Source organism: Pantherophis guttatus, chromosome 5, assembly GCF_059756535.1.
Source record: "Pantherophis guttatus breed Tessera chromosome 5, ASM5975653v1, whole genome shotgun sequence".
NCBI lineage: Eukaryota > Metazoa > Chordata > Lepidosauria > Squamata > Colubridae > Pantherophis > Pantherophis guttatus.
Genome location: NC_142067.1, coordinates 1,739,112 through 1,756,208, shown reverse-complemented (window position 1 = coordinate 1,756,208; position 17,097 = coordinate 1,739,112). Strand labels below are relative to the sequence as shown.

At 48.0% G+C, this 17,097-nt stretch overlaps 1 protein-coding gene across 3 annotated transcripts in view; it reads right to left on the bottom strand.

Moving 5' to 3' along the window:
• PDE2A (phosphodiesterase 2A) overlaps window positions 1–17,097 on the bottom strand; it is a 296,539-nt gene that overhangs the window by 76,333 nt on the left and 203,109 nt on the right. For all 3 annotated transcript variants that reach the window (XM_087895695.1, XM_087895696.1, XM_087895697.1), the window contains one exon: window positions 1,196–1,284. In XM_087895695.1, coding sequence (XP_087751821.1) covers window positions 1,196–1,284 — 89 coding nt within the window. The remainder of the gene's footprint in view (window positions 1–1,195; window positions 1,285–17,097) is intronic.

The following is a 17,097-nucleotide window of genomic DNA, read 5'->3' as shown; positions in this document are numbered from 1 at the left end:
TCAGCCACTAAGCGATGCAGTCGTCGGTTGAGCTTTCCCAAGAGCAGACCTAATTTTACAACCCTTTTTACTTTGGTTGTTAAGTGAATCATTGATTGAACCCAAAAATTTCCCCAAATGTTTGAAGCCGGCAAGGAATTGCAAGAAGTCACTTTGCTTGGAACAGCTTCCATCCTGCGACGATAGTTGTAGCCCAATCAAACATCTCAAGTCCTCGGGAAGGACTCGATAGGTAGGCAGAAATGCCAAACACAAGGTGAACATTCAGCTGATTGCGCAACCAACCATAACAACAACAACAACAACAACAAAAGCCTTGGGTGCAATCCCAAAACATTCTAGAACACCATTTGAACACCATCGTCATTGACAAATTCACCACCAGTCAATTGCAAAAGGCAGCAATTTACTAGTCCAGAAAAATCACCAATATTTCTCAATTTTGGCCACTTAAAGAATTCCAGAATTCTTTCTGGTCAACTCCCAGAATTCCCCAGCCAGCCATGAACAATAGAGTTGGAAGAGACCAGAAGGATCAGCTGGTCTAGAATTTCTCAACCTGGGTCACTTTAAGATGGGGGGACTTCAACTCCCAGAATTCCCCAGCTGTCTGGGGAATTCTGGGAGTTGAAGTCCCCCCATCTTAAAGGGGCCAAGGTTAAAAAACACTGGTTAGATGTTCTCCAGGGGTCCTGCCAAACTTTACAAATAAGATGCTATAGGTCAAGGTAAAGGTCCCCCTCGCACATATGTGCTAGTCGTTCCCGACTCTAGGGGGCGGTGCTCACCTCTGTTTCAAAGCCGAAGAGCCAGCGCTGTCTGAAGACGTCTCCGTGGTCATGTGGCCGGCATGACTCAACACCAAAGGCGCACGGGACGCTGTTCCCTTCCCACCAAAGGTGGCCCCTATTTTTCTACCTGCATTTTTTACCTGCTTTCGAACTGCTAGGTTGGCAGAAGCTGGGACAAGTCACAGGAGCTCATCCCGTTACGCAGCGCTAGGGATTCGAACCGCTGAACTGCCGACTTTTTTGATCGACAATTTCCGACAATGATCGACAAGGAAGATGCTATGCAATGGTCCAAATCTTTTAAGTGACTCACTCCTCTTCTCTAGAGGAACCATCCATCCTTCTACTACACAAAAGGCATTCACACATGAAGTGGGGTTGGGGTGTACCGAGCCGAGCCTCACCTGAGCCGGCCCTCCTGTGGAAAGTCATGTGGTGGGTCGCTGCACGTCAGACGAGCTTCCTCATCCAGGAGGTATACAAACACCCTTTCCTGCAATGCAAAGAGGGAAAAAACATTGAATAAATTAAGACTGGTAGTCGCTCAAGGGAGTAACTGGGTATTCATTTACCCAGAGGCTACCTCGGCTGACCTGGGAAACATTTAACAAAATTGGATTTGGTTAGAGGGGGTCTCTAGGTGGCAGAACCCAACTCAACCACCAGAGGGCAGCAAAGCCATGCACAAACTCACTCCCTTCCACCCCTAGTGGCCGTGTGGAATTTTGCAGCCCAACTCTACAGGTTCGTCAGTTTCAATGTGGATTAATCCAATAAGGCAGCTGTTCTGGACAGACCTATAAGGAGGTGGTCCTTGACTTACAACCGTTCATTTCCTGACGAAAGTTAAAGCTGCATTGAAAAAAGTGACTTACGACTGGTCCTCTCACTTACGACCATTGCAGCATTCCCACAGTTATGGGATCAGAATTTGGGCATTTGGCAACTGGTAGATATTTAGGAGGGTTGTGGTGTCCTGGGGTCATGGGATCATCGTCCGTGACCTTTCCAGCTGCCCAGCAAAATCAATGGTGGGGGGGGTTGGATTCATTTAAAGACCACAAGATTCACTTAAATACATTTCTCGCTTTCTCTTATCTGTCTATCTCTGTCCATCTGTCTGTCTGTTTATCTCTCTCTCTCTCATCTCTCTTGCGCGCTCTCTCTTATCTATTATCTCTCCCTTTTCTCTCATCTATTGTCTGTCTATCATCTACAGTATTTATCTATCTTCTATCCAATCATCCACCCATCTTCCCTTCTTCTCACTCCATCCATCCATCCATCCATCTGTTTGTCATTGTCTGTTTGCTCTCTCTCTCTCTTATCTATTATCTCTCCCTTTCTTTCTAATCTATGGTCGGTCTGTCTATCTATCTATCTATCTATCTATCTATCTATCTATCTATCTATCTACATCCGCTCATCCATCCATCATCCATCCTCTATCCATTCATCCTTCCATCTATTATTCCTCGATCTGTCTGTCTTTCCGTCCATCCATCCATCCATCCACCCATCTCCATCCACTCATCCATCCATCATCCATCCTCTATCCATTCATCCTTCCATCTATTATTCCTCGATCTGTCTTTCTGTCTGTCTGTCCATCCATCCATCCATCCATCCATCCATCCATCTATCTATCTATCTATCTATCTATCTATCTATCTATCTATCTATCTATCTACATCCGCTCATCCATCCATCATCCATCCTCTATCCATTCATCCTTCCATCTATTATTCCTCGATCTGTCTGTCTTTCCGTCCATCCATCCATCCATCCACCCATCTCCATCCACTCATCCATCCATCATCCATCCTCTATCCATTCATCCTTCCATCTATTATTCCTCGATCTGTCTTTCTGTCTGTCTGTCCATCCATCCATCCATCCATCCATCCATCCATCCATCCATCTATCTATCTATCTATCTATCTATCTATCTATCTATCTATCTATCATCTATTCAATTATCCAAATATCTTTCTTCCCTCCCTCCCCATCCATCCATCCATCCATCCATCCATCCATCCATCCATCCATCCATCCATCTATCTATCTATCTATCTATCTATCTCTCTATCTATCTATCTATCTATCTAATTTGGAAAACTGCCCATCTACTTCAAGAAGGACTCTGGACAATGAGTAAAAACGAATAAAAGATAAAAACAGGACACAAAATGTTCAATTTAAATTTCCCCTTCCGGAGGAGCCTCCTTTCTTTTCTGCCCATATTCTGCCCAAACAGCTATTTAAGGTCAGGGACTTTCCCCTTTTCCTTTTCGTGATGGAAGACAAATCAAGGCATTAAAAACCAACAATCCACAGTTCCCACGAGTCTACCCTTGGCAACGAAAAGTGGGATCCTGAGGTCACAACTCCGTTTTTTCCCCAGCCAGGGAAAATTCTCCTGTTGGGCACAGATCAATAGCTCTGTTGAGCTGCATCTAGCAAAAAAAAGAGATGATTTTTATCTATCTTGTACTGTGCAAAATTGCATTGTTAGAGAGAAGCCGGCTCAGAGCGGAAAAATCATAACAATTGATGGCGACTTCTATTATATTCCTCGAAGGGAACACAATTTGTGCAAACACACACTTTATTGTCGTGTCGTATTGTTTGAGCCTCAAACAGTGCCAGCCGCAAACAAGGGGAAGATTTTGCAAACAGAGGGCAAAATAAATGGAAGAAATAAAATCAGGACAGAGGAGAAGCTTTGCAAGGATTCCGCTCCCACAACTGAAAACTTGGAAAATGTCTCAGATGGTGCATCAGTTGAGCATCCCAATCTGGGCCAACGTAACTGAGATGGAGAAGAGAAAATCCAACCCAGAACGAAAGAATGAATGAGTGAAGGAAGGAAGGAAGGAAGAAGGTTGAAAGAGGGAGGGAAGGAGGAAGAAGGAAGGAAAAGACAGAAAAAGAGATAGATAGGAAGGAAGAAGAAGGGAGGGAGGGAGGAAGGAAGGAAGGGAGGAAGAAGAAGGGAGGGAGGGAAGGAGGGAGGAAGGAAGGAAGGAAGAAGAAGGGAGGAAAGAAGGAAGAAGAATGGAAGAAGGAAGGAAGAAGAAGGGAGGGAGGGAGGGAGGAAGGAAGGAGGTTGAAAGAGGGAGGGAAGGAGGAAGAAAAAGAGAGAAAGAGATAGATAAGAAGGAAGGAAGAAGAAGGGAGGGAGGGAGGAAGGAAGGAAGAAGAAGGGAGGGAGGGACGTGAAGGGAGGGAGGAAGGAAGGAAGAAGAAGGAGGAAGGAAGGAAGAAGAAGGGAGGAAGGAAGGAAGAAGAAGGGAGGGAGGAAGGGAGGGAGGGAGGGAGGAAGGGAGGAGGAGGAAGGGGGGGGAAAAGAAGAAGGGAGGGAGGGAGGAAGAAGGAAGGAAAAGACATAGACAGGAAGGGAGGGAGGAAAGAAGGTTGAAAGAGGGAAGGTGGGAAGAAAGCAAGAAAGCAAGGAAAAGACAGAGAAAGAGATACACAAGAAGGAGAAAGAGGGAGGGAGGAAGGAAGGAAGGTTGAAAGTGGGAAGAAAAGAGGAAGAAGGAAGGAAGAATTTATGGATTTATTTATTCATTAGAAACCACCTATCTCCCTCACTGAGGGACTGCGGGTGGGGGGTGAGGGTGTACAGGTACTCCTCGACTTACAACAGTTCATTTAGTGACCAAAGTTAAAATGAAACGGAAAAAAGGGACCATTGTTCACACTTAACGACTGCTGCAGCATCCCCACGATCACGTCACGTGATCAAAATTCAGGCGCTTGGCACCCGACTCACATTTATGACGGTCCCAGCATCCCGGGGTCATCCCCTTCTGACAAGCCAAGTCCATGGGGAAAGCCCGACTCACTTAACAACCGTGTTCCTAGTGTTAACAGCTGCCGCGATCCGCTTAACTGTAGCAAGGAAGGCCGTACAACGGGGGCAAAACTCACTTAACAGCCATCTCGCTCAATGACAGAAATGCGGGGCTCGGCTGCGTGACGTAAGTTGAGAACCGCTTGTCTTTCTGGGACGCATTTTATATGCTGTTTTTGTGATGCTTAGATGTTATGCCGCATGAAGCCAACCAACCGAAGACAGGGGGCTGGACTAGATGACCTTGAGGGGGCCCTCGCCCTCCAGAATTGCAGGCTTCTCTGGATTCCCCTGGGGATATAAGGGCACAGAAAGGGCTCCTCTGCTAATTTGGCCCTCCGCCTCAGCTCTTGTCAGCAGGACTCCCTCCGAGGTTCCCCGCTGATCCGAAATGAAACTGTAATTATTGGATTATCTCCTGCCTTCCTGGCCCTGTTGAGCAGGAACTGGCATTCGGAAGCCAGCGTGCACGCAGGAGCCCAGGAAAGGACTCGCCACACCATGCTCCTCTGCCAAAATGCATCCTTGCCCATCTCTGGAACGATTTCCACTGGCCACTGGCCACCCGTCGTAACCTCCCTTCCAACCCTTCCCCCCCCCCCAAAGGCCCGGAGCTGGCCAAAGGACGGGGCGAGGCGGCTCTTGGCGAGAGACGTCGCCAGCCAGTTCCAATTAGTTCCCCTTCGAGACGATGAAAGGTGCCAACGGTGCCAGCCACCCAAGCCAGGGGATGCTAATGGCCCAGGGCCATTAGTGGCTCTCAGCAGCTGGCAGCCAGGGCTGAGCCCGTGTTTCCGGAGTGCCTGCCCAGATCTCCAGCATCCCATCGTAACCTCTCCGAAGGGCTTAATGATATTTGGCAGCTCGTTATCTCCTCGTGTCTCCATGGCTAATGAGCCTGGCAATTAAATCTCCCCCAACGGAGCTGGGTGCCTGATGAGCCTCTCTCTGCCTTTCCCCCTTCTCTCTCTCTGTGTCTCTTTCTCCCTCTTTCTTTCTGTCATCTCTCTCTCTCTTTCTTTTTCTCTCTGTCTCCTCTCTCTCTGTCTCTGTGTCTCTTTCTTTCTCTCTCTCTCTTTCTCTGTCTCTCTCTTTCTCTCTTTCTGTCATTTCTCTTTATCTCTCTTTCTGTCACTCTCTCTGTGTCTCTTTCTCTCTTTCTTTCTGTCATCTCTTTCTTTTTCTCTCTGTCTCCTCTCTCTCTGTCTCTGTCTGTCTCTTTCTTTCTCTCTTTCTCTGTCTCTCTCTTTCTCTTTCTGTCATCTCTCTCTTTATGTCTCTCTCTCTCTGTCACTCTGTCTCTATCTTTCTCTCTCTTTCTTTCCCGCTGTCATTTCTCTCTTTCCCTCTCTCTCTCCCCCTCCCTCCCTCTCTCTGTCTGTCTCTCTATCTTTCTGTCATCTCTCTCTCTTTAACTCTCTCTCACACACTCACACACATTCACTCTTTCTCTCTCTGTCATCTGTCTGTCTCTCTTTCTCTCTCTTTCTTTCTCACTCTCTTTCTCTGTCATCTCTCCATCTGTTGCCTATCTGTCTCTCTCTCTGTGTCTCATTTCACTGTCTCTATGCCTCTTTCTCTCTCTTTCCTGTCATTTCTCTCTCTGTGTTTCTCTTTTTTTCTCTCTGTCATCTCTCTCTTTATCTCCCCCTCATCTTTCTCTCCCTCTGAAGCAAGGATGATTCAAGCTGCAGGGAGCAGGTTAGGCTTAGGGCTGAATTTTGGCAAGGCTTCATTATCACAGGAGGCTTCCAAAGAAGAAAAATCGGATGGCCTTTTGTCTCTAGAAGATCCCCAAGGTCCCGTCCAGCTTTAGGTGTTCCCCTTCTGTGAAAAGAGCTGGGAGGAAACACTTTGTGGCTTTGAGGAGGATAGAAGCTACTTCAGATCCACCAGTCAATCAGTCTCAAGATGTTGAGACTCTGGAAAGAGTGCAGAGAAGAGCAACAAAGATGATTGGGGGACTGGAGGCTAAAATATACGAAGAACGGTTGCTGGAATTGGGAATGTCTAGTGGAACATAATGAAGCAGTGGAACAGCTCGCCACCAGAAGTTGTAGGTGCTCAATCACTTCTTAAAAACCTCCAGTGCTGGAGCACCACAATTTCTGGTGGCAAGCTGTTCCACTGGTTAAGTGTCCTCACTGTTAGGAAGTTTCTCCTTAGTTCCAGGTTGCTTCTTTCCTTGATTGGTTTCCATCCTTCGCTTCTTGTCCTGAATGAGTGACCATGTCAAACTTGGAAGTGTGTGTATCATTCCCAGACAACTGTGGCTGCCTTCAGCCAGTTGCTGCCTCAGCTCTGGTGCAGCTCAATGCACAAATTCAATGAGTTAATTGAACATAATTGAGTTAGTTAATCTAATTTAAAAATTTGCATTCCTCATTTCTATCACTCCAGGCAGCACCTGATATATATATATATATATATATTCGTTCCTTCACTCGTCTTCCACCGGTCTCTGCATGGCTTGATCTTTGAAGTTTATTATTTTTGGGGTTTTTTTCTTGTTCTGCTGAAAAGCAGCACCCTACAATCAGTCCCAAACAGTTCCTTGGCAAGCTGTGATTAATGCACAAAAACCACCACTGTCGATCATAGCTTCCTTACTTCAAAGCTGGCCTTATCGCGATTAAATTAAGCATGTTTTCAGCACAAGGACAAAATGAAACAAAATGTGTGCAGGACAAATTGGCTCAGAGCGAGAAGTACTAGTGCCCAGTGCGGTTCCCGTCCAGCTACATATTTTTGTGAATTTTACAAATTGCCTTAAGATTTGTAAAACAACAGCAGCTGCCCAACAGATCTCGGTACTCAACTTACACTTCGGGGTGTGTGTTTTGGTCTGTTGGTTTTGTGTGTGTGTCTTTGCATCAGTCATGATTCCTGGGGCATGCAAATCAACCTTGGCCATTTTAAGATGTGTGGACTTCAACTCCCAGAATTCCTCAGCCAGGTATGAATGATAGAGTTGGAAGAGATCCGAAGGCTCATCTAAGTCCTGTATTTCTCAACCTTGGTGACTTTCAGACGTGTGGACTTCAACTCCCAGAATTCCCCAGTCCATATATCTTAAATTTGAATTTTGGGAATTGAAATCCATGCATATTAAAGCTGAATTTTGGCAGTTGAAGTCCTAGCTGGCTAGGGGTTTCCGGGAGTTAAAGTCCGCATATCTTAAAAGTTGAATTCTTGGAATTGAAGGCTCCACATGCAGGCTGGGGAATTCTGGGAGTTAAAGTCCACATACCTCACACTTGTCAAGATTGAGATATGGGAATGGCACTCCAAAATCTTTATTTTAACTTTCTCTGAATATTTTCTAGCTCAGTGTTTCTCAACCTTGGTCACTTTCAGACATGTGGACTTCAACTCCCAGAATTCCCCAGCCAGCCATGAATGATAGAGTTGGAAGAGACCAGAAGGGTCATCTGTATGTTCTGTCCCCATCCCACTCACGCACCCCCACAGATGGCCCGGAGTTAATAAGCCACACGACAAAACCTTTGAAGATAAAGCTGGCAGCAACCCAGTGGCTAGCTGCCAATTCAGACTATACTCACACAAAACAAAGATTAGACTGCAAGCATTCCGATAAAGCAGGCAAGGTTTCTGCAATACAAGGATTAGTCCAAACGCAGTCCAACAAGGCAGGCAGAAGTCCAGTAACGCAGAGATCATGGATTATTTCCAGTTTTTGCTCGTCACAAACTGAACCGGCCACCACACCCACATTTATACCCTGTGGGGTGTGGTCCAGTGACTCAGCTAATCTCTGGCACGCCTTCCCCTCTGCTGTGCACGCTTCTCCCTGCGCCTCTGGCGAGGGTCCAGCCAGCACTTATCTCCTTTGTCGCTGTCCACCTGTGGCTGCAGGAACGTGATTGGCTCTGAGCCTATCGTTTGGCCTTCGGTGTCCTCTGGAGGCATTGCCAGAGAGGAGGGTCCTGGAGAGGGAGGCCTTGCCAACTCCTCGCCCTCACTCTCAGAGTCTGCATCTGTCGATAGCCCAGGCTCAGGCAATGGAGCCACAACACTATATTTCTCAACCTGGGTGATTTTCAGACATGTGGTCTTCTGCCATGTGGAATTCTGGGAGTTGAAGACCACCCGCCTTAAAGCAACCAAGGTTGAGAAAGAGCTGATTTGGAGATTGGCCATGTTGTAATTTGCTACCTCTTTCTGCTTCCATTTCTTCAGTGATTGCAGGACATTATCTGCTCGGATAGAGCGATATTTCGTTAAATCGATTCTTCCTAAACACCCACATCATATTTCCTGGGCCATTGGCTTCCCCCAGAGCTTAATGGAGCCACGCTGAATGGTTAGCCAATGTTTCTTCTCCAAAATGCTTCCCTCGTCTGGTTGCAATCGTACCCGTGCGATCAAAGCCAAACGCTTCCGTTTTGCTTTTGATCTGGAAGAAGAAAAAAGCACTTCGTTCTGGAACATTTTTCAGCCCTATCAAAGTTTTCTCCGGCGTAGTTCCGATGAGGAGGAATTCAGAGAAAAGGCTTCCTTGTGAAAATGCTCCGGCAGAGACGGTTGTTTTGGGAAGCTATCAATCGCTCAACACAGCATCAAAAACAAAAAGCAGAATTACAAAGACTTTTAATAAGGTGGTTTCTTTTTTTTTTCCCAGGTAAGGATTAAAGGGTAAACTACCGAACCTTGGAAACGGTGATAGGCCGACGTTATTAATGAGTTCATTAACGTAGAGTTTCTTTGAGTGTCTTTTGGCAGCTCGTCGTCTCAGGTTTTGCAGCTGTGAGTGAGCTGCTGCTTAGGAGATAAGCTCCCTAATAAACTCCTTATCATTTTGTTGTTTAGGAATTAAATTCCGCTTTCTCAGCCTCCTCACCATCTCACATGGAAGCCGCACCGTGCTGCGGATCACGTCTCTTTCGTCTTCGGCAGGTTCTCCCAGATCTCTGGCTCTCTTTTGCAGATACGACCAGTTCTTGGGTGATTCTAGCACAGTGTTTCTCAAACTTGGAAGCTTGAAGATGGGTGGACTTCAACTCCCAGAATTCCCTAGCCCAGTGTTTCTCAACCTTGGAAGCTTGAAGATGGGTGGACTTCAACTCCCAGAATTCCTTAGCCCAGTGTTTCTCAACCTTGGAAGCTTGAAGATGGGTGGACTTCAACTCCCAGAATTCCCTAGCCCAGTGTTTCTCAACCTTGGAAGCTTGAAGATGGGTGGACTTCAACTCCCAGAATCCCCCAGCCCAGTGTTTCTCAACCTTGGAAGCTTGAAGATGGGTGGACTTCAACTCCCAGAATTCCTTAGCCCAGTGTTTCTCAACCTTGGAAGCTTGAAGATGGGTGGACTTCAACTCCCAGAATTCCCTAGCCCAGTGTTTCTCAACCTTGGAAGCTTGAAGATGGGTGGACTTCAACTCCCAGAATCCCCCAGCCCAGTGTTTCTCAACCTTGGAAGCTTGAAGATGGGTGGACTTCAACTCCCAGAATTCCCTAGCCCAGTGTTTCTCAACCTTGGAAGCTTGAAGATGGGTGGACTTCAACTCCCAGAATTCCCTAGCCCAGTGTTTCTCAACCTTGGAAGCTTGAAGATGGGTGGACTTCAACTCCCAGAATTCCCTAGCCCACTGTTTCTCAACCTTGGAAGCTTGAAGATGGGTGGACTTCAACTCCCAGAATCCCCTAGCCCAGTGTTTCTCAACCTTGGAAGCTTGAAGATGGGTGGACTTCAACTCCCAGAATCCCCCAGCCCAGTGTTTCTCAACCTTGGAAGCTTGAAGATGGGTGGACTTCAACTCCCAGAATTCCCTAGCCCAGTGTTTCTCAACCTTGGAAGCTTGAAGATGGGTGGACTTCAACTCCCAGAATTCCCTAGCCCAGTGTTTCTCAACCTTGGAAGCTTGAAGATGGGTGGACTTCAACTCCCAGAATTCCCTAGCCCAGTGTTTCTCAACCTTGGGAGCTTGAAGATGGGTGGACTTCAACTCCCAGAATCCCCTAGCCCAGTGTTTCTCAACCTTGGAAGCTTGAAGATGGGTGGACTTCAACTCCCAGAATCCCGCAGCCAGCGCTGCTGGCTGGGGGATTCTGGGAGTTGAAGTCCACCCATCTTCAAGCTACCAAGGTTGAGAAACACTATTCTAGCAGAAGTCAATCTTGGTCTTGGTCTAAAAGTTCTCCAGGACGTACTCAAAAAAAAGAAAGAGTCATGATGGGCCACCACGATACAATCTAAACTGCGCTGTTTTTACGTTGTGTGATTCAAACGTTGAACAATTTTGATTTTATTTTATTTTTTATTCTGACCAGATCCTGCAGCCACTTTTAGTCTTCTAGATACAGGATCCAATCTGGGTCGGTCAGATTTAATTTTCACATCCGTCCTCGGCAGGCAGGGGTGGGTTCTACTTACCTTTACTACCGGTTCGCAACGGGACCGCGCGGGCTTCTGCACATGCGCAGATGACCCGCGATGGTGTCGTGGAGGGTGGGCGGAGCCTCCCGCCGGTTTTACTACCGGTTCTATAGAACCGGACCGAACCGGGAGCAACTAACCACGCGTCCTCGGGGAACTTCTCTCTAGCAGAGTGTGTGCTTTGGCCTATTCCAGGGGTCTGCAACCTTAAACACTCAAAGAGCCATTTGGACCCAGTTTCCCACAGAAAAGAAAACACCGGGAGCCACAAAACCCTTCCCGTGCCTGACTATTTCTGGTGGTAAATCAGCAATCTTGTTGACCTACGAGGGGGCCGTTTCCCAGATTTCAATCGCTTCTCCAGGCTGTTTTTGTCCCTGCTCGTCCAACAATCTTAGCAGCTGAGAAATTGAATGTATGTCCTTGTTCGCTGCAGTGCGAGGCTACCAATTTACTCAGGTTTCCTCATCTGACCTCTCGCTTGTGTTCTTGCAATCTGATGGATTAGCTTCCTCCCCGTCCGTCCTATACAGGATAGGCACAGGGGCAATCCAGGCAGGGGATCCGGTAGATTACATGCGGTCTTCTAGATCTTACCTTGATTTTTCATCGGTCCGATGGGACTTAGCAATGTCCCAAAGGAGCTTTTTCCAAAAGGCAACTGGAGTTTCTTGATGGCCTCCCTAGGAACAGACCTGGACATTGCTATCCTGATGGCTGATAAAGGAAGATCAAAGAAGGAGACCCTATCCCATTCAAAACAGGAGAATAATAGAGTTGGAAGAGAACTTGTTATTCTGCCCCCGTTCCACTCACACACCCCCACAGACGGCCCGGAGTTAATAAGCCACACGACAAAATTCTTTGAAAATAAAGCTGGCAGCAACCCAGTGGCTAGCTGCCAATTCAGACTTTACTCACACAAAACAAAGATTAGACTGCCAGCATTCCGATAAAACAGGCAGAGTTTTCAACAATACAAGGATTAGTCCAAATGCAGTCCGATAAAGCAGGCAAAGTCCAGTAATGGATTATTTCTAGTTTTTGCTCATCACAAACTGAACCGGCCACCACACCCACATTTATACCCTGTGGGGTGTGGTCCAGTGACTCAGCTAATCTCTGGCACGCCTTCCCCTCTGCTGTGCACGCTTCTCCCTGCACCTCTGGCGAGGGTCCAGCCAGCACTTATCTCCTTCGTCGCTGTCCACCTGTGGCTGAGGGGACATGCTTGGCTCTGGGCCTATCTCTTGGCCTTCGGTGTCCTCCGGAGGCATTGCCAGAGAGGAGGGTCCTGGAGAGGGAGGCCTTGCCAACTCCTCTCCCTCACTCTCAGAGTCTGCATCTGTCAATAGCCCAGGCTCAGGCAATGGAGCCACAACACTTGTAGGTCACCTAGTCCAACCCCCCAATCAAGCAGTAGACCCTATCAAATTCCCTACAAGTGGCTTTCCAATCTCTTCTTAAAAACCTCCAGTGATGGGGCACCCACAATGTCTAGTGGCAAGCTGTTCCACTGGTTAATTGTCCTCACTGTTAGGAAGTTTCTCCTTTGTTCCAGGTTGCTTCTCTCCTTGATTAGTTTCCATCCGTTGCTTCTGCCTTCTGGTGCTTTGGAAAATAACTTGACCCCCAACTCTTCTTTGGGGCAACCCCTCCAATACCGGAATCCGTCTTTTCTCTAGACTAGCCAAACCCAAATCCTGCAGCCGTTCTTCATGTGTTTTTGTCTCCAGGCTTTTCATTCTCCTAGTTGCTCTTCTCTGTACTTTTTCCAAAGTCTCAACCTCTTTTTTGTAACCTGGTGACCAAAACTGGACACAGCACTCCAAGTGTGGCCTTATTAACTATTCCAACGCTCTCTACATGGGGCTCCCCTTGAGTACCACCCGGAGGCTCCAACTGGCGCAGAGTGCAGCCGCGCGGGTGGTAATGGGAGCGTCATGGCGCTCCCATGTAACACCGCTCCTGCGCGAGCTGCACTGGGTCCCGGTGGTCTTCCGGGTGCGCTTCAAGGTTTTGGTTACCACCTTTAGAGCGCTCCATGGCTCAGGACCTGGTTATTTACGGGACCGCCTGCTACCACCAATAGCCTCCCACCGGCCGGTACGCTCCCATAGAGAGGGGCTCCTCCGGGTGCCGTCAGTCAAACAATGTCGACCGGCGGCCCCCAGGGGGAAAGCCTTCTCTGTGGGGGCACCCGCCATCTGGAACGAGCTCCCCCCGGAGATACGGAGGATCCCGGATCTGCACACTTTCCGCTGTGCTCTTAAGACCCTCCTATTCCAGCAAGCCAGCCTGGCCTAATTTTCTCCCTTTTTCTTTTTTAATATGAAAATTTTAATGTTTTTTAAATGATTGGGGTGTTTTAAAACTGTCTGGGCCAAATTGTTTAATTCGGTTTTATGCTGTTTTTTAAATTTTGTATTTATGTATTTTATCGTTTGGCTGTTCACCGCCCCAAGTCCTTCGGGAGTAGGGCGGTATATAAATCAAATAAAGATTAAGATAAAGATTAAGGCTTTATAAAGCGGTTTTAATACTTCACATGATTTTGATTCTGTGCCTCTGTTCAAATCGCCAGTACCGATTCCAGCAGCTTTATTTAGCCTCTTTATAAAATAGACTAATGAACCACAGGGAGAAGGGGAGAGGGAGATAGGATATCCTTGGACCGATATGAATCGTGTGGCGATATTTCTCTTTTCTTCTTCCTCCCTTCCGGCGTCCAAGCTCCTGGGGCCGAAGGCGCAGAGAATCAAAAGATGACATTTGGCCAGGATTGAATCCTCAGCAGTCGGGTCTCACCTCTGCTGTGATTTCACATCTGACCCGAGAGGCTTTGTAAAAAAAAATCCCTGCTTGTTAAGAGCTTGGCCCAGCTTCCCATCTGAAGCCGAGAACGGGCAACGGGGGGACGGGAGGCAGCCTGAGGCGGCAGTGATGGATAAGGGTGAATACCTGTAGATCAGGTGTAGGATGAGGGCAGAGGATCTTACTCCGAGCTTGTGGGTTGGTTTCTAAATGTTTCTTTACCAGGCTAGGTAACATCCTCAGCAGAGTTTAGGGCATGTCAGTGTTGGTTTTCCTACCGTGTTTCCCCGAAAATAAGACACCCCCTGATATTAAGCCCTAAAATAAGACCTCCCCGAAAATATGCAACCGGTCCCCGCCATTTCCTCTGGTTAGCGTTAGGGAGACAGAGCTGGAAATCAGGTAAGACGGCAAGAGGAGCCCCGTCTTGCTCCACGCGCCCCAAAAATAATAAGACCACCCTGAAAATAAGGCCAAGCACTTATTTCGGGGTTCAAAAAAAAATAAAATAAGACAGGGTCTTGTTTTCAGGGAAGCACGGTTTATAAGGGCTTCCTGTGTTCAGGAGGTCTTGTGATGGGAAGGTCCCGTTAGCTGAGGGTCTTGTGGTGGGTTCAAGGGAGGGTCACATCAGGTGAGGCTCTTGCGAGGGGTCTCGTGAGGGGCCAGGTGTGGTTCTCAACAGATGAGGGTTTTGTGAGGATTGGGATGGACCATTTGATGGGTCAGGTGAGGGCCACCAGTGGTGGATTCCTCCCGGTTCGGTCCGGTTCGGCAGAGCCGGTAGCTGTGACGATATGACATCACCGAACCGGCTCTCCCCACCCGCCCTCCCACCCCCCCACCCCCCCACGTTATTCTTACCTTTTATTTGGTCCCACCCCCCATCTATTGCTGCCTCCTGAGTCCCAGCTGATGACTAGAGGGAAAAAAACTGTTTAAACTCTTGCCGCGGGGCTTCCCACAGCTGATCAGTGTTAAAAGCAAACAAATGAGTCGGGTCGTAAGTGCGAGGACTGGTCGTACGTGCGAGGACCTTCCAGGAATGACTCTGACCAGCTAGCCACGCCCACCTAGTCACATGACCTCCAAGCTACACCCACAAAATAAGCCACGCCCACAGAACCGGTAGTAAAAAAATTTAGAACCCACCCCTGAGGACCACATCAGGTGAGAGTCTTGGGATGGGTCAGGTGAGGGGCCAGGTGTGGTTCTCAACAGATGAGGGTTTTGTGAGGATTGGGATGGACCTTTTGGTGGGTCAGGTGTGGGTCACATCAGGTGAGGGCTTTGTGATGGGTCAGGTGAGGGTCTCATCAGGTGAGGGGGCTCTTGTGATGGATCTTGCGATGGGTCAGGCAAGGGTCTTGTGATAGAGCACAGCCAATGGCACTGACCCTTAACCAATCCATGCAATGTCAGCCCCAACCAGCACTTCACCTCCCAATGACCCTCAACTGACGTGACCTCCCCATCACGAGACCCTCACTGGTGACCCTCACCTCACCCATCAGAAGACCACCAGAAGACCCTCCCCTGACCCTCCCCTCACCTGATGTGATCTCCCCATCACAAGAACCTCACCTGAGGTGACCCCCACCTGACCTGACCTCCCCATCACGAGTCCTACTGACCATACAAAGCCCTTATGAGCAGAAAAAAACCAACACTCACATCCCCTGAAGACGTTACCTAGATCGGTAACGAAACGTTCAGAAGCCAACCCAGGAGGAATCTCCGCCCTCCGTGACAGATAATTTTGGAAACCGATATCCTGCTTCTCGTTTTGCAAAAAATCAGAAGCGCCCATTTTCAACCTCCGGCTGTCGAAATGTGTGTGTGGGGGGCGGGGGGAGAATCAAAGCGTCTTAATCATTAGATCGCGGAGTTAATTAAAACCCGCAGCAATGGAGCTAAGAATGCAAATTAAAAGAAAAGGGGGGGGGGGAGAGAAGGAAAAAGGAAGAAACAGCGGCACAAAAAAGAGACCCCCCACCCGGTGTCCAAGAAGAGAGAATATCACATACAAGACCACGGGGATGCTGGAATTGCCGTAAGTGCGAGGACCGGTCCTAAGTCGCTTTTTTGCAGTGCTGTTCGAACAGTCGCTAAGGGAATCGTTGCAACTCGAGGACGGAAAAGGAGGTCAAGAGCATGACCACCGAAGCCAGGGAAGAGCAAATGTACCTTGCAGCTACCTAGATTTCAGTGAAAAAACATTTTGATGGTAAAATCCGTACAAGAACGAAATTGTCTCCTTACAGATTTTGTCATTTTCCGTCTCTGGGTGGTTTTAAGTTGAGGGTGTTTTCCTTATACAGGGAGTCCTCGGCTTGCAACCATTCGTTTAACGACCATTCAAAGTTTACAACACCATCAAAAAAAGAGATGGTTCGCACTTAAGACCGCCATAGCATCCCCACGGTCACGTGATCAGAATTTGGGCACTTGACATCTGTCTGTCTGTCTGTCTGCTTAAGAAGATCCATCTATCTATCCTCCTTTCTCCATTGATCTATCCTCCATCTATCTATCATCCGTTAATAAATAAGTTCTGCTTAGCAACATAAACTTTGGGCTCAGTGGTGGTCGTAAGTCGAGGACTACCTGTATATCTTCTGACGCAGCTCCCAAATCTGGCTTCCTTTTATGACGCTAGGAATGCCAAGCCAGCAAGCACATTTCCATATGATTTACATTTCCCTGCAGCTTGCAAATCCTGGGACTCGTAATTCTGAAAAAACATCTGGAGGTCACCAGGCTGGGAACATCTGCTCTCAGCCAAGGCATCTCGGGGGCTGACAGAGACAGACTGCCATGGGCTTCGCACGTTCTAAACCGGTGGTCCCGGGTGCGGGTCTTCGCCAGGAGTTAATTAAATGTCTGAATTGGCTAACGGCCAGGCGGAGGGATCGTCAATCATGAGCTGTAATGGCCCAACAGCAGAACTGGGATTCCTGTTGATGTGCAACAACTGGCTGTGAGCATGGAGGGGAACATTTGTGCGATGCTTCACACACGGAGGGAAGGTCCCTTTGGTGAGGGGTGAAAAGGCATAATTGGGATGTTGGGATTTTCATAGCCTTGAAAGTGGGGAAACTGAGGCACAGAAAGTAAGAGGGGGGGGAAGAGAATGATCGAGGGGGAGAGAGAGAAAGGAAGAGGGAAAGGGAGAGAGAAAGAGAGAGAATAAGAGAGAGAGAAACAGAGAGGAAGAGAGAAGAAGAAAGTGGGAG